The sequence below is a fragment of the Delphinapterus leucas genome, chromosome 15 (genome assembly GCF_059928025.1).
Source record: "Delphinapterus leucas isolate spDelLeu-1000000601 "Yukka" chromosome 15, BTC_Dleu_Yukka2, whole genome shotgun sequence".
Classification (NCBI taxonomy): Eukaryota; Metazoa; Chordata; class Mammalia; order Artiodactyla; family Monodontidae; genus Delphinapterus; species Delphinapterus leucas.
The window spans coordinates 7097356-7118629 of record NC_143143.1 but is presented as its reverse complement, the minus strand read 5'-3'; the positions used below and the strand labels follow the sequence as shown (position 1 = coordinate 7118629).

At 51.6% G+C, this 21274-nt stretch overlaps 1 protein-coding gene across 1 annotated transcript; it reads left to right on the top strand.

The window, feature by feature from the left end:
• The first annotated feature begins 6477 nt into the window (after positions 1–6477).
• ACTL6B (actin like 6B) lies at positions 6478–20195 on the top strand. Its single transcript, XM_089895499.1, is given in 13 exon segments — positions 6478–6605; positions 6864–7387; positions 7692–7792; positions 12937–13034; positions 13695–13789; positions 13855–13961; positions 14651–14740; positions 14892–14953; positions 15072–15186; positions 15299–15379; positions 15478–15573; positions 15783–15869; positions 18943–20195. Coding segments are annotated over 13 exon segments (1665 nt in total). The 3' UTR covers positions 19024–20195.
• Positions 20196–21274: the final 1079 nt, after the last annotated feature.

Here is a 21274-nt window from a genome sequence, read left to right as displayed (position 1 = left end):
TAATATGCTTCCTTGTTTTAACCCAATCAGCAAATATTTATTGAGTCCCAAAGATGTATCAGGCACTGTCTTAGGCCCTGGTGATACAACCTCGAATTTGTGCACCCTCCTCTGCCTGCAGGGAGCTTACAATCTACAGAGGAGACAGATGGTAGACAACCATGGAAATAACTATTAGTACTGGAGGCTTGGAAGTGCCATTTACTGAGAGGAGAGCAGCTGGAAGGGGATATATTTGGGGAAGAAGGTCAAGAGTTTTAAGTTGGGACGTGTTAGGCTTGAGGTGCCTAGGAGAGGTGCAAGGCAGAATGCTCAGTAGTGGCTGTCGAAGCAGGTCTGGGGCTCAGCAGGAGTCTGGGTTGGAATAGAGCCTTGAGAATGAGTGGCATTTTAGAGCAGATGAAATCATAAAGAGGTTCAGGGAAAAGACAAGATGGCCTAAGACCAAGCCCTGAGGAGCTCCAACATTTAAAGGTCAGGCAGAGGAGAACAGGCTGCCAAAGGAGAAGCCAGAGAGCTAAGAAGAAAATCAGGAGAACGTGGAATTCTGGGACCCAACAGAATTTTTGGAAAATTCTGTTCCAAAAAAGGAATGGTAAACTGTGCTGAATGCTGCAGAGAGGTGAAACAAAGCTGGACTGGGAAGAGGGCACAGGATTGACTACCGTGGAGGCTGCTGCTGCCTTGGTCTGGAGCATCTGCAATGGTTGGTTTGCTAGCAGCAGGCTGAGGACAAGTGAGAAATGAGGTGGTGGAGACAACCAAGGTGGCCAAGGCTTTGGGAATCTTGGCTGCAAGGGGGTATAGAAAGGTGGGGCGGCAATGGGAGGAGAATGTGGAGTCAAGAAATATGTGTTTTGATGGGAGCTCCTGGAGCTTGTTTATGAGAAGGGCTTCCCTGGTGGCACAGTGGTTAAAAAATCTGCCTGCCAATGCAGGGGACACGAGTTCAAGCCCTGGTCCGGGAAGATCCCACATGCCGTGGAGCAACTAAACCCGTGTGCCACAACTACTGAGCCTGTGCTCTAGAGCCCACAAGCCATAACTGCTGAGCCCGTGCGCCTAGAGCCCGTGCTCTGCAACAAGAGAAGCCACTGCAATGAGAAGCCCGCGCACCGCAACTAAGAGTAGCCCCCACTCGCCACAATTAGAGAAAGCCCGCGTGCAGCAACAAAGACCCAACGCAGCCAAAAATAATAAGTAAATTTATAAAAAAAAAACCTTGTTTATAAAAATAATAATAATAAAAAAGATAATAATGAGAAGGAGAGAAAGGAGAGAGGTGAAGATAGAGACAGGTAGGGGATGACCAGAGGATGACCAATCTCTCTGAGAAGACAGAAGCCCTGGAGCGCATGTGGAAAACCTGGCCCTGGTGGGTCATGGGACACTTCCTCCTCCCTCTGACTGTTCTTTCTCAGGCTTCTCCTCAGCCTTCTCCTCCTCTTCAGGACACTCTGTAAACGTTGATTTTCTCAGGATCCCAGCTTCAGCCTCCTCTTCTCACTCTCCATGTTATTCACTGGTGACTCCAGTCACTACTGGGACTTTCATTACCCCTTAATTGCTCATCGCTCTCAGATCTCTGTCTCCACATGCAGACTTGGTGTCTGTCCAACTGCAGACTGAACGTCTCCACCTACATGTTCATGGACAGTGGTGCACTGGAGTCAGCTCGTGCTAGCTTGGACCAGCTCGCAGGAGGCCATTGCTGACTTTATTCAACTCCTTATTCAATGACGTCATGTTGATAGTAGTGACTTGTAATCGTTGTGGTGAGAGTATTTACACCATGGAAGTCAGCAAACGCTTCAGATCGAAATTCCCCTTTCCCGAAAAGATAATTGTTAAAACAGTGACTGCACATCCCTGTTTACAGATGTCTCACATTCAACATATTCAAAACTAAAGTAATCCTCTTCCACCCCACCCCATCCTACCCAACCCTACTTCTCCTCTGAATCTCTTGGCCCAGTTAACAGCACCACCATCTGCCCAGGAGCTTCTCACCCCCTCATTCCCCATATCCAAAAGATGGTCAGTTAGTTAGGCTATAGTCCAAGCTGCTAGAACAAAGAGTCCCCAAAATTCAGTGGCTTAAGTGACAACCCCAGAATAGATCCTCCAGGACTGTGGGGCATCTCAGCCATCCTCAACCTGTGGCCTCCATCTCTGTGTCCAATGTGGCCCAGGCATTTCCCACTATTGTATCTGAATCCATCTCTTGGGAAGGGGGGTGGCATGGAAGCATGAGTTCTTTCCTGTTTAAGGACACCACTAACTTCTATTCAGAAGTTGGCCAGATGCAAGGAAGGCTGGGAAATGTAGTCTGTAGCCATATACCCAGTTAAAACATTGTTCATAAACAAAGAAGGGGACTTCCCTGGTGGCACAGTGGTTAAGAATCTGCTGCCATTGCAGGGGACGTAGGTTCAGTCCCTGGTCTGGGAAGATCCCACATGCCGCGGAGCAACTAAGCCTGGGCGCTGCAACTACAGAGCCTGTGCTATAGAGCCTGCGAGCCACAACTACTGAAGCCTACACGCCTAGGGCCCGTGCTCCACAGTAAGAGAAGCCACTGCAATGAGAAGTCCACGCACCGCAATGAAGAGTAGCCCCCGCTCGCCACAACTAGAGAAAGCCCGCGCGCAGCAACAAAGACCCAACGCAGCCAAAAATAACTAAAATAAATAAACTTATTTAGAAAAAAAAAGAAAGGAGGGAGATGGCTATTGATGTAAGGCTAGCAGTCTACGTCATCAGTGAATACATCTTGTCAGTGCTACCTCTCCAGTATTACTTAAATCTATCCGTTCTACTGTACGCCAGCTGCTATTACCTTGGTTCTTGCCTATTTCCTGGCCTTTCAGGATAGTCCCTCTCTAATCAACCTACCAAATAGCTTCCAGGAGGTATCTTTCTAAAATGCAAGTTGGATCATATAACTTTGCTGTTCAAAACCATGCAGTAGTTCCCCACTGACTCCATGACAAAGGCCAAACTTCTTTGCAAGACAGAGAGGCTGGGTCTTTTCCCCTCTATTAAGAATGCCTTCCACCCCCCATTCCAATTCTGCTTCCTGTCAGCTGGGAAATTTTTCATTTTCTCAGTCTTAGTTTAAATATTGCTTCCCTAACTACGTCACTGTTTGTGCCCCACTGCAGTGCTGGCTCCGTGCCTATTGCAGTCTTTACTGGACTTTCTTTCTGGGCACTTGCCACCTGCACTAGGGGCTCCCTGGGAAGCCAGGGCACTTGGCTTGTCTGGAAGAGGTCTCGGTGAGAGCTCACCAAGCAATGAATAGACACAAATAAGATGCCAAATCCTATCCAAGGTGTGGGGTCTGGGGGTCATGGTCCTACCACCTTCAATGTCATTACCAGGTGCTCAGGTTTGGCTAGTGTGAGAACCTCCAGATGACTTTATTGAGCTAATTGTTTAATCATCCATCTTCTAGAATAGACATTAAACTCAGTGAGAGTCACATCAAGTTATATGAGCCATTTTATTCCCAGTGCCTATCAGGCACCTGGAGAACATCTATGAAATGAATAGAAGTATGGCAACATTTTCCCCAGGACCAATACTCTTCACATGCCACAGTTCAAATCTCAGCTGTCCCTTACCAGCTGAGTGAACTTGGGCCAGTCGTTTACCTCTCCATGCTTCTGTTTCCCTTGCAAAATGGAGATGATGATCGGGTCATTATGAGGACTAAATTACTTAATATTTGTAAAGCATTTATACAGTGCCTGGCACATAGCAGATGCTTTGTGTTTGCTAAGTAAAAACAGGGTTCAGGCATAAACGAGTCAGTCTTTTTTTTTTTTTTTTTGCGGTACGCGGGCCTCTCACTGTTGTGGCCTCTCCCGTTGTAGAGCACAGGCTCCGGACGCGCAGGCTCAGTGGCCATGGCTCACGGGCCCAGCCGCTCCGCCGCGTGTGGGATCTTCCCGGACCGGGGCACGAAGCTGTGTCCCCTGCATCAGCAGTCAGACTCTCAACCACTGCGCCACCAGGGAAGCCTAACGAGTCAGTCTTTGACTATTTTTCTAGTTTCATCTTCCCCTGACGCTGGTCTCTGCCACCAGCTCATCTCCAACTCTCCTATTTCCACATATGGACCTTTGCTCACACTGTTCTCTGGGTGGAGGACCTTCCCCACCTTGTTCACCAGTGACCCCTATTTATCCTTCACAATTCAAACTTCACTTTTAGAAGCCTCCCTGGACTCTCAGAGACAGGTAGCCCCTCCCTCCTCTGGGACTCCATTTCACCCCACTTTCATGCATGTCTGAGCTCCCCACTGCACCAAGACTCCTTGAGAGCAGGGATATATCTTATGCACCTTAGTATTCCCGTACTTTGTACAATGCCTGGCACACCGTAGGCATAAAAGATGTTTGTTGAATCAATGAATGGATGAATGAAATATATTAATAAACTTTACCTTAACCACTTCCATCATGCAATAGCATATCATGTCAGATCCTATGACAAATGGAAATTGGCCACAGTTGTCTGGGCGGTAAATCAAGTCTAGTCGGTAGTTCGCTGACTTTAGCTTTTCTACCAACCATGAGAGGAAAAATCATTTTACCAGATAGACTACAGATTTCTATGAATAAATGGATAATAATTTTAAAGCCTCAAAAATGCCCTAGGGATTTTCTTAAGACCCAGTGTTTGCTGAATAGCCCTGTGTGCCCAGCTCTTAGCCAGGAACTTGATTCTTGAGTCCTCACCACCACCTGTCCTACGAATGGGGACAGTGAAGCTTGCAGAGGGACATAGAGGTGTTATGAAACAAGGTCATCTGTCAACTGGCTGATGAGAGATGTGAGCTCTAGTCCTGGCTCTGCCCCAGTGGGCTGTGTGACCCAAGACAGGGCCCTGCTTCTATCTGGGGAAATCCCTATAAAATCTAGGAGTTGTATCCAGGATCAGTAAGGTTTCCCCTGACTGGGGTAGTTTCTGAATCTGAGATCCTGACTGGGATGGGGGAGGGGATAGTGGGAATTGACAAGGTGAATTTACAAGGGAAGTGAAGCAACATTATTCAATGTCAACAAAAAGGAGAGGTGCAGACCATGAATAGAATCATTTTCCCCTCCAGTGTTCTCCTTTAATTCTCACCTCAGCATTTTGAAAGATGAAGAAATGAGGCGCTGAGAGGTTAAGGGGCTGTTCCAATTCATCCAGGCCTCAATTTATAGAGGACAATGGCTGACCTAGGCTCACGCTGGGATATTTCTGTTTCCCAACTCCTGAATCAGCTCACCCCTCCCACTGAAGCCTCCAGTCTGGGGAGCCAGGCCTGGGCTCAGAACCACCCCTGGGCATGTGAAATGCCACTGTCGCCAGTGGGTAACGGATGAACCAGCTCAAACCATCTGTCCTTTGGCTAAGGAAGGGTGGAGTCCCTTACAGAATGAGTATCTGATGAGCTGAGAACCTTCAGGGGTATTCGGCCGGCCATCACACAGAACACTCTTCCAATGCTATCTCTGGTCTTATTGCCCCCCACCCCTAAACAAGTAGGTGGGAGTGCCCCCAACACATGCACATATGCATATGCACACGAATGCTGACACACTCACATACATACAGGCACACACCTACCCATATGCTCACATAAGAGTCTCTCAACTGAGCCAGGCTGTCAGAGCCACTCCTTCACCTTCTCTTTCAAAACTGCTGTGGAGATGGCCTCATGCCAGGAGCCAAGAAGGACCTAGGAGCCTATGAGGGGAAAATCTACTTGCTTGATAAATAACTCCTGAGAAGAACAGATGAAAAGAGAGGGAGAGGGAAAGGAAACTAAAGCTGGTTTAGCTGAGCGCCATGTGTGAACGTGTGTACATGTGCATAAACGTGTGTATGTATAAGGCCCAGGCACCAGAGGACCAGCGAGGAAAAGAGGGACCATCAGAAAGACAAGGGTGGCAAGAAACAGGGAGAAAATGGAGACAACCCCTTCCCGTACCTCTCCCTCTCCTTCCCTACCCTCCCTCTCCCAGTGATTTCATTCAGTCCTGGGTATGGCAGAACCTTGCTCAGGAGCCTGAGAATGGACGCGTCTCGGAGACGATGGCGCCCTTTTCTAGACCCCATTTTAAAAAGTAAGGGAGCAGAGGCCCCCCGTCAGTCACCCTACAGACTCCGAATGGACAAGGTCTCCATCTCTTGCGTACTCCTGCTCTCTGCCAGCCTATCCCTTAGGGCCGGCCTCGAGGTCCTTGCTAACCCCCTCCCCGGCGCCTAAGGTTGAGGTGTCTGCCCCTTTAAAGCAGCGGCCCCCTGCCGGGTTATTGTCTGGCTTCTCAGCCTATCGGCGGCGCCGTTGGGGGCGGGGAACCTGGCCTCCCGATTGGCCGCCCCGCGCCCCGCCCCGCCCGGGGTCCCGGGAGCTGTCCGGCAGCCTCGGTGCTGATCCCGCCGCTGCCCACGGGCCGCGAGCAGCGCTGAGAGGGCACTATGAGCGGGGGCGTCTACGGCGGAGGTGAGCGAGCCTCGGGCTTCGGGCTCTCCAGCCTGGCGCGGCCTCGCCCGAATCCCAGCGCCCCGAACCCGCGAGACCCAAGCTCTGGGCACCCTGGGGCCTGGCACCTCGGCGCTCGAGCAGGTCTAGCCCCTGGTTTGTGTCCTGCGCCACTCCCACCTTCGACCCCCGCCCCCGGACGTTCGCGCGCACCGGGCCCAACCTCTCTACCATTCAACCCACCACCGCCCGGCCCCCAGCCCAGCAAGGAGAGTGGCCTGAAAACGGCCACTGAGCAGAAAGGGACTTTGGGGTCTTGACCCCCACTCCCAGGACCCTAAACTGTTGGCCGAGCTCCCACCCGCACCGTCTGGCGTTGAAGGTGGCTCTGCCCTGACCTCCTTTCGGAACAATCCAAGAGGAGAGAGTTTGGGAGAGATCCCCTCACAAGTCTGTCTCCCCGCACAGATGAGGTGGGGGCGCTGGTCTTTGACATTGGCTCCTTCTCAGTCCGCGCTGGGTACGCTGGGGAGGACTGCCCCAAGGTGAGCCTTCCAGCCCCCTCCCCAAAACCTAGGGCTCCCCTCCAGGCTTCCCAGTGATCCAGGGCTCTCGGAGCCCAGAGAGAAGCTTTGCTGAGTGGGAATGAGGGAGTAAACCCAGGGGTGGGCTGAGGGCCCTGCCATGGGCCTGGAACCGGGCAAGAGATTGATTTCTCTCCGCCCATGCCCCCCCTCCAGGCTGACTTTCCCACCACAGTGGGGCTGCTGGCCGCGGAGGAGGGGGGCGGGCTGGAGTTGGAGGGGGAGAAGGAGAAGAAAGGGAAGATCTTTCACATCGACACCAATGCCCTCCACGTGCCTCGGGATGGAGCGGAGGTCATGTCACCCCTCAAGAATGGCATGAGTACGGGGCCCCCACCCACTGCCTCCTGACACAGACTCAGAGCCCACACCCAACAACCTGGGGCACAGCACCCCACATCCACAGAGTCTTCCTTGCAGCGGCCCAAGTCCCAGGGATGCCCTCACTTCTTCCCACAGCTGCCTGGTTCCTAACCAGGGGCCACCAGATTCCTGGGAAGGGGGGACTTCTGCTGGAGCTTGTCTTATTTCCCCTCCCCCGGATTTTCCTTCCCTCCTTCCTTTCCTTCCTGTCCCTGGACTCCTGCCTGCCCACCCTCATCTCTCCACTGGTCTCCTGGCCCCAGTTGAGGACTGGGAGTGCTTCCGTGCGATCCTGGATCACACCTACAGCAAACACGTCAAGTCTGAGCCAAATCTACACCCAGTGCTCATGTCCGAGGCCCCGGTAAGTGCCTCATCCAGCTGCTAGTCAAGCCCTGGGGCCCACCATTCACCTCTCTCTTCAAGCCATCACTCACTCCACTTCGCTTTTCAAACTTTCCTTCCAACTCCATCATCTTCAACCACTTTCCTTCCTCCCTGGTTTAGTCTCCACGCCTCCCTCTCTCCTCCAGCTCTATCCACTTGCCCTTCCCGCAGTCAACCTTATACACTGCCCCACCACCCCAAGTCCTTTTATGACCTTTTAACTTACATTCTTTGTCAATATTATATATACATGTAAAGGATCAATTTGTTTTATAAAGTATGTTAAGAAAAAAAATGCCATTCATAGCCTTCTCCTTCTATTGCCCCTTTTCCAGAGGCAATTGCTCTTCTCTCTTTTAGCTTTTTTTTTTTTGCTATTACCTTTTTAAAAAATATTTATTTATTATTATTTCTTAATGAATTTATTTATTTTTGGCTGCGTTGGGTCTTTGTTGCTGCGTGCAGGCTTTCTCTAGTTGCAGCGAGTGGGGGCTACTCTCTGTTGCAGTGCGCAGGCTTCTTGCGGTGGCTTCTCTTGTTGCGGAGCGTAGGCTCTAGGTGCGTGGACTCAGTAGTTGTGGCTCACGGGCTCTAGAGTGCAGGCTCAGTAGTTGCGGCACACGGGTTTAGTTGCTCCACGGCATGTGGGATCTTCCCGGACCAGGGCTCGAACCTGTGTCCCCTGCATTGGCAGGTGGATTCTTAACCACTGTGCCATCAGGGAAGCCCCTGTTTATTTATTTATTTATTTTTTTTGGCTGCGTTGGATCTTAGTTGCGGCTTGCTGGATCTTTCATTGCGGCACGGGCTCTTCGCTGTGGCCCACAGGTTCCCTCTAGTTGTGGTGTGCGTATTTTCTCTCTCTCGTTGTGGCATGCAGGCTCCAGGGCGCATGGGCTCTCTAGTTGAAGCGCGTGGGCTTGTTTGCCCTGCAGCATGTGGGATCTTAGTTCCAAGACCAGGGATCGAACCCATGTGCCCTGCATTGTAAGGCAGATTCTTTACCACTGGACCACCAGGAAGTCCCGCCATTACCTTTTATATCTCTAAATATCACACTTAAATTGCTGATTGTGAATTTTTTAGCTTTAAACATTATCTGTGGATTTCCCACTATAGAAAATGAGCATTTGGCTCTCTTTCCTCCCCAGCCCACGCTACACACATTTCTTATTTCTTACCTGAAGTACAGTTGTAGTTTAGGGTTTTGGGTTTTTTTAAGATCAATATTCAGTATTTACACTCTTATTATTATGTATGCTAATCAGGCCTGAACCAGGCAATAAACTGTGGTTTATTTTCCTTTCCTGTGCAACTTTTTGTTTTCTCTAGCACTGAAAATTGTCTTGGTTCTGTTTTCCTTAGTTTTTCTATCTACTTAATAATGTGGCCCTAAATTATTCGTCAGTTATCTATATCTTTTCTCAAGACATTAATTCCTTAAGGTGTTCTATCAATTTCATCTTCAAGAAATCTCCTCAGGAGCCCACTGACCTGCTCTACTTTGGACTAGTTACCTTCTACGCAGAAGATGTAGCTATCATCCTGACATCTCCCTTCACCATCATCTTAAGGAAACACTTTGCCCCTCTCCTGTATTAGAAGTCCTGTTTCCTGTATCACATGACTCCTTTTCTTTATTTTCTTCCTTGTTTTCATGGGGCACATCTTCCACTAACTGCCTTAGAAAGGTCATAAGAAGAACATTTTTGAGACCTTGCATGTCTAACCTTGGATTGATAGTTTAGCTAGGTATAACACTCCAGGTTGGAAATCATTTTTCTTTGGAATCTTGAAGGCACTTCTCCAATATCTTCTAGCATCTACTGTTACTATCAAGAAGGCCAAAAACATTTATTTCCTGATCCTTTGGTGTAACTTATTTTTCTTTCTTAGAGTTTATAAAATTTTCACTTTGTCCTCAGTGTTTTACAATTTCACAACATTATATGGGTTTATGTTTGTCCGTGGCTCTGGACACCCAATGTGTCACTTTATTTTGGAAACCTATGTCTTTCAACTCAGTGAAAAAATTTTAATTACTTATTTGATGATTTATTTCTTTCAATTTTCTCTATTCTCTCTTTTGAGAAATCCTATTATTTGGATTTTGTACCTCCTGAACTGGTCTCCTAATGTTCTCATCTTTTCTGTTATGTTTTCCATCTCTTTATCTTTTTCCTCTTATTTCCAAGATATTCCCTCAATTTGTTTTTCACCTCTTCTATTGAGTTTTTTGTTTTTTTGGGTTGTTTTTGTATTTTTGCTGTACACGGGCCTCTCACTGTTGTGGCCTCTCCCGTTGCGGAGCACTGCCTCTGGACGTGCAGGCTCAGCGGCCATGGCTCACAGGCCTAGCCGCTCCGCGGCATGTGGGATCTTCCCGGACCGGGGTACGAGCCTGCATCCCCTGCATCGTCAGGCAGACTCTTAACCACTGAGCCACCAGGGAAGCCCCTATTGAGTTTTTAACTCATTCCTGCTCCTGTATTTTTATTTCCCGGGAGGTCTTTATTATTCCATGAATGTTACTCTTTAGAGCATCCTATTCTTATTTCATGGGTGCAATATTATTTGTTATCTCACAGGGATATTATTAGTTTTGTCTTTGGAAGTTTTCGTCTCCTTGTATACTTATTGTTCTTCCAAGTTGCTTTTTTTCCCTGCCCTTTTTTGGGAGTCTTTATCTCATTTCCTAGGTTTTTCTCAGATTTCCACAAATCCTTGGTTGTCTGCATATGTTTAGGAATGGGGGACTAAAAAGCTGATTGGGCAGTGTGACTTGCTGACTGCAATCTTTGTTATAGGATGGTCTGACTAGGATGTTGCATCTTTAGATCTTTGATGTAACTCACAGGGAAGACTTCCAACCTGAAGACAGGACTGCCCAACCCCTTGCTGGAAGCCAAGTGAGCAAATAGGGCTGATGTTATCAGCATTCAATATGCATGGCATCACTTAATTCCCCTCTTTTAAGTATAGTGTCCTCACTCCCAACAGTGACAAGTGTCCCACCAGTTCAGAGACCCTCAGTTTTACTCTCTCCAGAGAATAAATTTCCACTCTTCTGCTGAGGTTGGAGTGGGCAATAGCCTAGTGCCATGGAATTAGGATGAGAGTTTAGGGATCTGTTACTTGAATAGCTTTAAACAATCTTATTTTATTTCCCCTTTCCTTCCACTTCCAGAGCTACCTGAAACTACCAATTCCCAATCCCTGTGAGGATTCTGCCATTTAGCACAGGCTGTTGTTGGCTTTTTCCACTACCAGTTTAGGAGTCAGCATTCTTGAATCTGTTAAGTCAGTTACTGCTCACCTAACTGATTTCCAACCTTCAAAAATTTGTTGCTGTTTTCTCATTTCTTGTTCTTCTCAAGCTTTAAGGGTTTATGCCTCTCTGTCTCTCTCTCAGGTAAAATTCGCATGACATAAAATTAACCTTTTTTAAGTTAAAAATTCAGTGGCATTTAATACATTCACAATGTTCTGCAACCATCACCTCTATCTAGTTTCAAGACATTTTCATCGGCTTCCCTGGTGGCGCAGTGGTTGAGAGTCTGCCTGCCGATGCAGGGGACACGGGTTCGTGCCCCAGTCTGGGAAGATCCCACATGCCGCGGAGCGGCTGGGCACGTGAACCATGGCCGCTGAGCCTGCGCGTCCGGAGCCTGTGCTCCGCAACGGAAGAGGCCACAACAGTGAGAGGCCCCCGTACCGAAAAAAAAAAACAAAAACAAAAACACATTTTCATCACCCCCAAAGAAAACCCATTTTCATTTAGCAGTTTCTCTCCACTCCCCCTGCCCCCAGCCCTTGGCAACCATCAGTTGGTTTTCTGTCTCTATGGATATATCTCTTCTGGATCATTCATATAAATGGAATCATACAGTATGTGACTTTTTATGTCTGTATTAATGTTTTCGAGGTTCATTTATGTTGTAGCTGACTGAGTGATATTCCATTGTATGGATATACTATTTGTTTTGCCGTTCATCTGCTGATGGACATTTGAGTTATTTCCACCTTGGCTGTCGTGAATAGAGCTGCTGTGGGCAGCTGTGTACAAGGATTTGTTTGAGTACGTGTTTGCAATTCCATTGGGTATATAACTAGGAGTGAAATTGCTGGGGCATGTGATAATTCTGTTAATTTTTTGAGGAACTGCCAATCATTTTCTACAGCTGAGCCATGTAACCTCCCCAACAGCAATGGACAAGGGTTCTGATTTCTCTACATCCTTTCCAACACTTGTTATTTTCTGTTTTTTCGTTTTGTCTTGTTTTTAAATTATTATCACCATCCTAGTGGGTGTGAAGTGGAATCTCATTGTGCTTTTGATTTGCATTTCCCTAATGGGCAAAAATATTGAGCATCTTTTTTTTTTTTTTTTTTGTGGTACGTGGGCCTCACTGCTGTGGCCTCTCCCGTTGCGGAGCACAGGCTCCAGATGCACAGGCTCAGTGGCCATGGCTCACGGGCCTAGCCGCTCCGTGGCATGTGGGATCTTCCCGGACTGGGGCACGAACCCGTGTCCCCTGCATCAGCAGGCAGACTCTCAACCACTTTGCCACCAGGGAAGCCCTGAGCATCTTTTTATGTGCCTGTTGGCTTTTGTGAGTTTGGGGGGTTTTTGTTGTTGTTTTTTAAATTAATTCCCCCTCTATTATAGTTTTGCTGGGATCTTGGGAGGGAATAAAAGTAGATGTTTGTATTCAATCCAACATTTTTACCCAGAGATCTTCTTCCTCAGCTTTCTTGCCTCTGAGATGATTAGAGTGAGGAAGAGGGATGTACTGGCGGCTGGGGGTGGGGGGGCTGAAGTACGTATTGCACAATCAAGAGTACTGGGCTACGAGTCAAGAGACTGTGACTCTAGACCCAGCTCCACCAAGAGCTTTCTGTGTGATCTGGGCCAGTTTCCCTCTCTAACTTTTGTTTTCTTCAGTTGAGTTTGAATTGTGATCTTTAAAGTTCTTTATAGTTCTCACATTCTAAAGATCTATGAGGGTCAGGGGACCTGACCTCTGTCCTCAGCGCAAGATACGTGTTGGGGTGGCGGGTATGTACGTGGATCGGTGCCTTTCCCTTCCTGAATCTTCCCCTCTTGCACTTTCTCCTCAGTGGAACACACGGGCCAAGCGGGAGAAGCTGACGGAGCTGATGTTTGAGCAGTACAACATTCCTGCCTTCTTCTTGTGCAAGACAGCTGTGCTTACTGCGTATCCACTGGGTTAAGCTTCTCTGCCAGAGTGGAGGGTCAGGGTGGGGGGTGTGGCGTTCTGAGCTGGAGGCTGAGCCTGATTCTATGGAGAGTAATATCCTGGATGGGCAGACAGCCCCCTGAGCCCCATTAGTGCAGAGGGCCCCTGGGGGCTAAGTGCCTTGGACCTTGGGGTGGCCAGCTCAGCGGCCCTTTCCCATTCCTTGGATCAGGCTGGGCATTGAGAGTAGGGACAAGTAGACAGCAGGGGCTGGGGCTGGAGGGAGGAGGGAAGGGTATATGACACTGAGGTGTTTGTTCCCTTCCCAAGCAGCCAATCAGCATTTATTTTATTTAAGGATCTGCCTTGCCTTGAACCCTATGCTAGGCAGTGGGGCGATACAGCCCCTAATTTCAGAGAGCCCATGGGACATAGAACTAAACCTAAAGAGAGGCTGGGAGCTCAAAAGGAAGGAATAGAGGAAGAGAGTGTGATTCGGACAAGAAAAAAGTGACAAGGGTCTCAGCTGCCTTTCTCTAGCGGATGGGTCACAAACTAGAAGGAGAGATTTGCAGACTGGGAATGGGCTGGATCCAGGAAAGAAGAGAGTGACTAGGCCAGACTCGGGTCCCAGCCCCCTCTTGCTGCTGTCTCTTTGACCTACCCATCCCACACCAGCTTTGCAAATGGACGCTCCACAGGTCTGGTGCTGGACAGTGGGGCCACCCACACCACGGCCATTCCAGTGCACGATGGCTACGTCCTGCAGCAAGGTGGGGCCTCGGCAGGGGTCGGGGGTGCCTTGAGGGACCAGGTCCTGACACCCCCTCCTTTCCAGGCATTGTCAAGTCACCCCTGGCAGGGGACTTCATCTCCATGCAGTGCCGAGAGCTCTTCCAGGAAATGGCAATTGACATCATCCCGCCTTACATGATCGCAGCCAAGGTGGAGCCTCTGGGATGTCCTGGGCACTGACCCTATGACTGTCGACCCACTGACCCATCAGATATCAGGGTGGGGAGCAGCCAGGCCCCAGAAGGACCCTCAGCCCTCAATTTGCAATTGAGGCATCAGAGATCTGGACAGGCTGAGGGATATGGCCGAGGTCCCACAGCCAACTGCTAGCAGGATGTGTATGTGAGGGCCAGTGTGGTGGGTACTGGTGTCCAGTAGACCCAGGTTCAAGGTCTGCTTCTGCCACAGAAGAGCTGTGTGACCTAGAGCATGAGACTGAAGCTCCCAAGCCTCAGTTTCCTCCCCTGTAAAATGGAATAACAGCATGTAGGGCTGCCGCGAGTGTTAAATGAGACACTGCATGCAAGGGATCCCCACGTGGAACATGGATCCGTAAAAGGCTGTTTCCTTAAGGTCTGGCCGCCTACTGGATTCCCCAGGGCGCTCAGTGTTCTCTGACCAAAGCCTTTCAGATCAGCTGTACCCGCTGCACACATGGCATCTGTGGGGATGGGCTTTCCCCGTTCTCTCTCCTCTAACAGGGAAGGGGGAGAAACACCTTTTCTGGGCAACAGAGCAGAGAACCCAGTGCCCATTAGCTGCAGAGCTGGCAGGTGTGGTCAGGGTAGGCTGGGCCAGTGTGGGATGGCGTAGGGTGCTCACAGGCTGTGCCCCCACAGGAGCCCGTACGGGAGGGCGCCCCCCCAAACTGGAAGAAGAAGGAGAAGTTACCCCAGGTTTCCAAGTCCTGGCATAACTACATGTGCAATGTGAGGCGCTGGAGAAATCCCCCCAAACCCCCGTGCCCCCCACCTCCTAGTCCCCTGCCATGAGCCGCGGGGAGGGACAGAGGCCCTGCAGGCGGAGTGGGGTGGGCCCTGAGATGGGAACCCAGCCCTCACCACCTCCCTGGGTTCTCAGGAGGTGATCCAGGACTTCCAGGCCTCCGTGCTGCAGGTCTCGGACTCTCCCTATGACGAGCAGTAAGTGCAGCTCATGGCTGGGGGGTGGGGGGTGGAAAGGGGGCAGGCCTGGAGCTCAGGGGGGACCGCTGGTCTTTTGGGAGCACCCCCAAGCAGAGTCTTGCTCCTTCCTGGGCAGGGTGGCTGCGCAGATGCCCACAGTGCACTACGAGATGCCCAATGGCTACAACACAGACTATGGTGCGGAGCGACTCCGCATCCCTGAGGGCCTGTTTGATCCCTCCAATGTCAAGGTGGGGCTGGGTGGAGGGCCCTGGATCCTGGGGTGTGGGAGAAGCTGGGAAGGATCACAGAGGTCTGGGAGAGGGGACAGAGGGCCCAAAGCCCAGTCACCTTTCTCTGCAGGGCCTTTCGGGGAACACCATGCTAGGTGTGGGCCACGTGGTGACCACCAGCATCGGCATGTGCGACATTGACATTCGCCCGGTGAGGCCCAAGCCTGAGTCTTGGCAGAGGGGCCCAGGAGAAGCTGGGGGCGGGGAGGGGCTGTCCCATGAGTGCTCACTCCTCCTCCCTGCTCTCAGGGCCTGTACGGCAGTGTCATTGTCACTGGTGGGAACACGCTGCTCCAAGGCTTCACTGACAGACTCAATCGAGAGCTTTCCCAGAAGACTCCACCGGTAGGAACCCACCCCTGGCCAGGGCCCTGGACTCCAGTCCTGGCTCAGCCCTTCAGGACCAAGTCCTTCCTCCTTCCCACACATCAAGCAAACGTTCTGGCCACCAGAGTGGCCCCTTCCTGCTGTGGCTTCCCAGTCTTCCCTACCCCCAGCCCTGTCCCTTCCCAGAAGCCAGGTGTCTGCTTCCCCCAGCCCCTCTTTCTCCCCAGAGCATGAGACTGAAGCTCATCGCCAGCAACAGCACCATGGAGCGCAAGTTCAGCCCCTGGATCGGGGGCTCCATCCTGGCCTCACTGGTGAGAGGGGAGGGGCCTGGCCTAGCGCTGAATGTGGGGAAGAGCAGATCCAGACAGCCCCCATCGCCTTGCCTGCCTCCTCATTCATTCATTCAACAAACATTTATGAAAGGGCAGTCACTGCTCCCAGAAAGGTGGATCCTACATCAGGACACAAATCAGGGAGAGGAGGACAGGAAGCCGGAGAGGTTGGCTGGGATGAGATTGTGGTGGCCCTGTGTGCCAGGGTGAGACCCTGAAGGTTTGGGGCAAGGTGATGTGATGGCCACAGGCACGTTTGGGAAGGTTATGTCAGACATGAGTCTTTGGGGATCAGGGTATGAGCCGGATGTGAGGGGACCTTGCCAGGAGGTTCTTCCTATTGTCCTGGAGTCATGGAATGGGTAGCAGTGGGGATGGGGTGGTGAGCAAGGGGCAAACAGAAGGAAGCTGGCAGGTTGGTTCTGGGGCGGTAGGTGGGGAGTTCAGTCTGGACCAGCTGCTGGGGTAGAGGCAAGACGCTGAGCGAGAGGTGCAGATGCAAACTGCATCTGGGGGTGCAGGTGTCAGCCACACAGAGTGGGACAGCAGGGCCATGACAGGACAAGAAGGATATCCACTAGAGTGGGTGCCCCCAAGGAGACAGAAACAATGGTCAGAGTGACAGGAGACTGAACCCCTGAAGTTAGCTCAGGGCTGAGAGTGTGTCAGTCACACAGTTGTTGAGGGCCTCCCGTGCACCTGAAGTGGACAGACAGCCCGACCTAGTCCCCGCGTCTGTGCGTGGGAACAGCCTGGAAGCCGAGACGATTAAACAGGAGGTCATCACAAAGTGTGGGGTGTTCCTTCAAAGGAAGACTTGATTTTGTTCAGGGGTCATGAAGGGCCTCTAAGGGGCACTCAAGCTGAGATGAAAGAGTGAGTAAGAACTTATGAGGCAAAGTGGGAGAGAGGGTGCTTGGCTCCTGCGGGGAGCTAGGCGAGGCCAAAGGCAGTGGGTAGATGCTGTGAGATCTGAGTTGAGTGAACTCACTTGGGCTGCAGAGCAGAGAGCGGATTGGAGGGGGCTGCTGTGGTCTCCACTGTGACCTGCGTTTGACGGCGGAGCAGATATCGGGGTGGAATTGAAAGCTTATCAGAGTTCTGACTGACAGAATGTGGACACTGTTTGCATACGCGAGGTAAGAGGGAACCGGCTCAAGGACGAGGCCCGGGATGCTAGATGCTGGCAGTGCTGTCCAAGAGGAATGTAATGTGAGCCACATAGGTCATTTAAAATGTTTTAGTAGCCATAATTAAAAAGAGTCCAAAGAAACACGTGAAATTAAGTTTTAAGAATATATCCTATTTAATCCAACATATCCAAAGTATTATCATTTCAATATGTCATCAATATAAAAGTTAAGATGTTTTACATTCTTTTCCCTGGGTTCAGTCTTCAGTATCCGGTATATATTCGACATGTGGAGCATATCTCATTTCGGACTAGCCACATTTCAAGTGCTCAATAGCTCCATTTCAAATGTTCCATGTAGCGAATGGCCACTGGATTTGGACAGGGCAACTGTAGAAGGTGAGAATGACCAGAGAAGCAGGTTTGGGGCAGGTGTGGGCGAACATAGTGAACACACTTGTGGACATGTTGAGGGTGAGGTCCCGGGGGACACTGAGGAGGAGGTGTCCAAAGACAGGTGAGTACAGCAAGTCCCCTACTTACGAACCTTCGGGTTTCGAACTTTCAAAGATGCGAATGTTCGCATGTCCAATCACATAGTTAGTTCACGTGTCTGGCGTACATTGTCACACGCGTGCATCCTCCACAAGTGATTTGCTTTTGTGTACTTTACTGTACAGTACTGTATAGAGTACAATCGTACCGTACTTGTAAAAAATAGAAGTGTTCATTTCATTGGCACTAGTGCAGAACTTCTTAGAATATGCAACCTTAGCATAAGATATTTCTTTAAAAATTATATTTCAAGCCCATAAAATAATTTCACTCTGAAGAATTTTGAATAGGAATGTACATTAGATATTATAGATATTGGAATGATAGATAAAAATCAGATATCATCTTTTTAATCCAGTTACTTCACTGTGACCACATTTGTTAAAACTGCGTTCAGTATTATGTGTGGTCTTCATGATTTCTTTGGATCCCTAGTGTCTATATTTATTTCAGCAGACATAATATACTTGTGGGAAAAGTATTATAAACCTATTAAAGTACGGTACTATATAGCCGATGGTGTTAGTTGGGTACCTAGGCTAACTTTGTTAGACTTAGAAACAAATTGGACTTAAGAACACGCTCTCAGAAGGAAACTCGTTGGTATGTAGGGGCCTTACTGTATTTGGGTCTGGAACTCAGCGCAGAGATCTGCACTGGAAACCAGAGATGTTGGGAAGGGTGGGGCCTTGGCACGTGAGCAGAAGGGAGGGGAATGACCTGGTCCAGGAAGGTGTGTTCTTCCTGGACACGCCAAGGGACAGAAGCAGGGACACACACACTAACTTTCAGGCAGAGGCAGGACAACCACAGAGAGGGTGCAGTCTGAAATGCCAGGGCTGGAGACCCTCAAGGCGCTTGTTTCAGCGGGAGGGTGGAGGTGGGGCGCCAAAGTGACGACATCCTAATATCCTGATGTTAGGTGGTGTCGGAATGGTGGGGAGGGAGGAGGAAAGATTTTTCTTGGGAAGGAGCGCGACTTGGCGTGTTTGGAAGGCCTGACGGAGTGATAGGGTATCTGGTGGAGAATGGATGTGGAGTGTTGGGGCGCCGGTTGGCTGGCCTGGGGCTGTAAGCTCCACCTCCCAGCTCGAGAACAGCCCTGGGCCCCGGGCAGACTGGTGCTCAATAAATACTTGTTGAATGAATGAATCGTGGATTGAACGATATGAAGCAGGTATTCGCCCTCTGAATACGAAGGAGGGGACAGGAAGATGGGGCAAGTTGGTGGCTGCGGGAGGGCTGTGGGCTTGAGAGGAGGAGGTTCCGAGGAGGCGAGCCTGCGCGGGAGGCGTGTGGGGAGGCGCTTCTCCCTCTCTCCAGAGCCTCCCCGACCGCCGATGTCGCCCCCCCCCCCCGACCCAGGGCACTTTCCAGCAAATGTGGATCTCCAAGCAGGAATATGAGGAGGGCGGGAAGCAGTGTGTGGAGCGGAAGTGCCCCTGAGGGCGCCCGCTCCCCGTCCACAGGCCCGCCTGCAGCGGCGGGGGAGGGAACGCGAAAGCAAGGAGATGGTTTCCCCCACCTCTGCTCCGCCAGCGCAGATCGAAGCCCCCAACGCTCCCAGCGCCCGCTTTTCTTCCCTTCCCCACTCGTCCTCTTAGATTGTGATGTTTATGGGTTGAAAGGAGTAAAAATGTTTTAAGAAAAAAAAAAAGTTGGCCTCTTTGGGGGTGGGCAGTGGGGGCAGGGGTCTGGAGAGAGGAGAAGGGAGGACCACACCTATACCCATTCGGAATCGCACGGTGGACGCCAGGGCAAGGTCTGCGGGCGGGGGCAGAGCCGTAGGAGCCACGGATGCCTCAGGTTTCAAAGGGGCCGCAATCCAGGGAGGATCACGCAGCGAGAACGCGGGAGAGTCGCTCAATTAGGCGCCCAGCGTGGAGCTGAGTTGCGGCGGGAAGTGGGAGCCGGAGAGAGGATGCGGCGGTAGGGGCGGGGCGGAGCCGAGGATCCGCCCCAGAGGCGGGGCCTGGGCGGGACCGGAGGTGGGATCTTGGGTGGGCGGGGCCTCGGGCCTCCCGAGAGGCCGCACTTAAGCACCCCTGGACCCACAGCTCAGGTGAGACGGGACTGCGCTGTCTTTTCCGGGGCGCTAGGCGGTGACAAGAGTGGGGCAGGGAATGTGGCACCGGTACTCCCCAGCAGCTCAGAACTCTCCCAACTTGGGTAGGAACTGAGGTCTCCTACGAAGACCCCGACACTGGGCCCTTGAGCCCTTCCATTCCAGAGCTCCTTGCCCCCTGCCTGAAACTGTAGGTAAAACTTAGTAGTTTGTGCCTGTGTTCTGAGGTCCCCAGACCCCAAAGAGATAGAAACCCGTGTGGTCCAAGTCCTTTGGTAACCAAAGAGGCACAGGTGCCCAGGGAGGACCATCACTTGTCCAACGTTACCCACCTCTGCCCGTGCCTTGGCCAGGATTCTTTCCACTGATGCCTGGTGGGCCTTGACCCACAGATCCCTGACTCCAGGCAGGATCCCCATCCTGGAGCACTCACCGGCCCTGCCTGACCATGTGCTCCCACCCATGCACCTCCCTCCGCAGCAGCCAGCAGGAGCCTGGACCCCCCTTGCAGCCTGATTCCAATGGGACAGGCACCCACATGGCCAGGCCAAACCCCAGGTCACACCACTGTGGCCCCTTCAGCTAGGGATCCCACTGGGAGGGCAGCTAATGTGTTACAGGGCTTGGGTATTGGGGAGCCCGCAAGCCAGATGAGGAAGGGGCAGAGGTGTTCATGGTGGGGAGCTTAGGAAGGGGTCCCCAAGGACATTGGGAAGGGAGGAAGCAGGAGGGTGGAAGGGGCATCCATATCTCCGCCTTCCCCAGCCATCAGCCCTCCTCCCCCAGCCTTGACGGGAACTAGAGGCCAAAGTCTGCCCCAAGGCCAAAAAATTGATTGTTTTGCAAGAAGAGGGCAGGAGTGGGACTGCGGAGGGATTGGCAGGGGAGGGCACAGCCCCTCATCCTCTAGCCTGGGCTGGGGGCCGTGTCTGGAAGGCTGAACTGAAGCCCGGACTGTGCCCCCACCCTGGGACGGGGGAGGCAGAGAAGGGCCTGGGCTCAGGCTGCCTGCCAGGGCTGATAAGGGGCCTCTTGGGGCTCCCACAAACGGTTTATCACTGGGGGTGGGGGACAGACTGCAGGGCTCAGGAGGGGGCACGAGCATGGAGCGGCTTTGGGGTCTACTCCAGAGAGCGGTAAGATAGAGTGGGGTTGGGAGACCCTTAGGCCTTCTCTCCAGGTCCTCAGTCCCCTCCCAAACCCCAAGTGGGCCCCTCCCCTTCCCTACCTCCTACTCTCCCCCCCAGCCTGCTTCTTGGGGCCCTCTCCCCTGCCTTGTGCCCATGGCACCCCGAAGTCACTGACCCTGTTATCGCCAGATTCCTCCCCATCCTCCAGGCCTCTTTCCCCGATTTCATGTCCACCACGCCCCTACAGCAAAGGTTGTCCCCAGGACCCTCTCAGACCATCTACAAGCGTGTGGAGGGCACCCAGCAGGGGCCCCTGGAGGAGGAAGAGGAAGACAGGGAGGAGGGGACCGAGCCACCGGCCCACTTCTTCCCCATGGAGCTGAGGGGCCCCGAGCCCCTGGGCTCTCGACCAGCTCGGCAAAACCCCAGACTCTGGGCAGCAGCAGGACGAAGAGCCACCCCTTACCTGGTCCTGACAGCCCTACTGATCTTCACTGGGGGT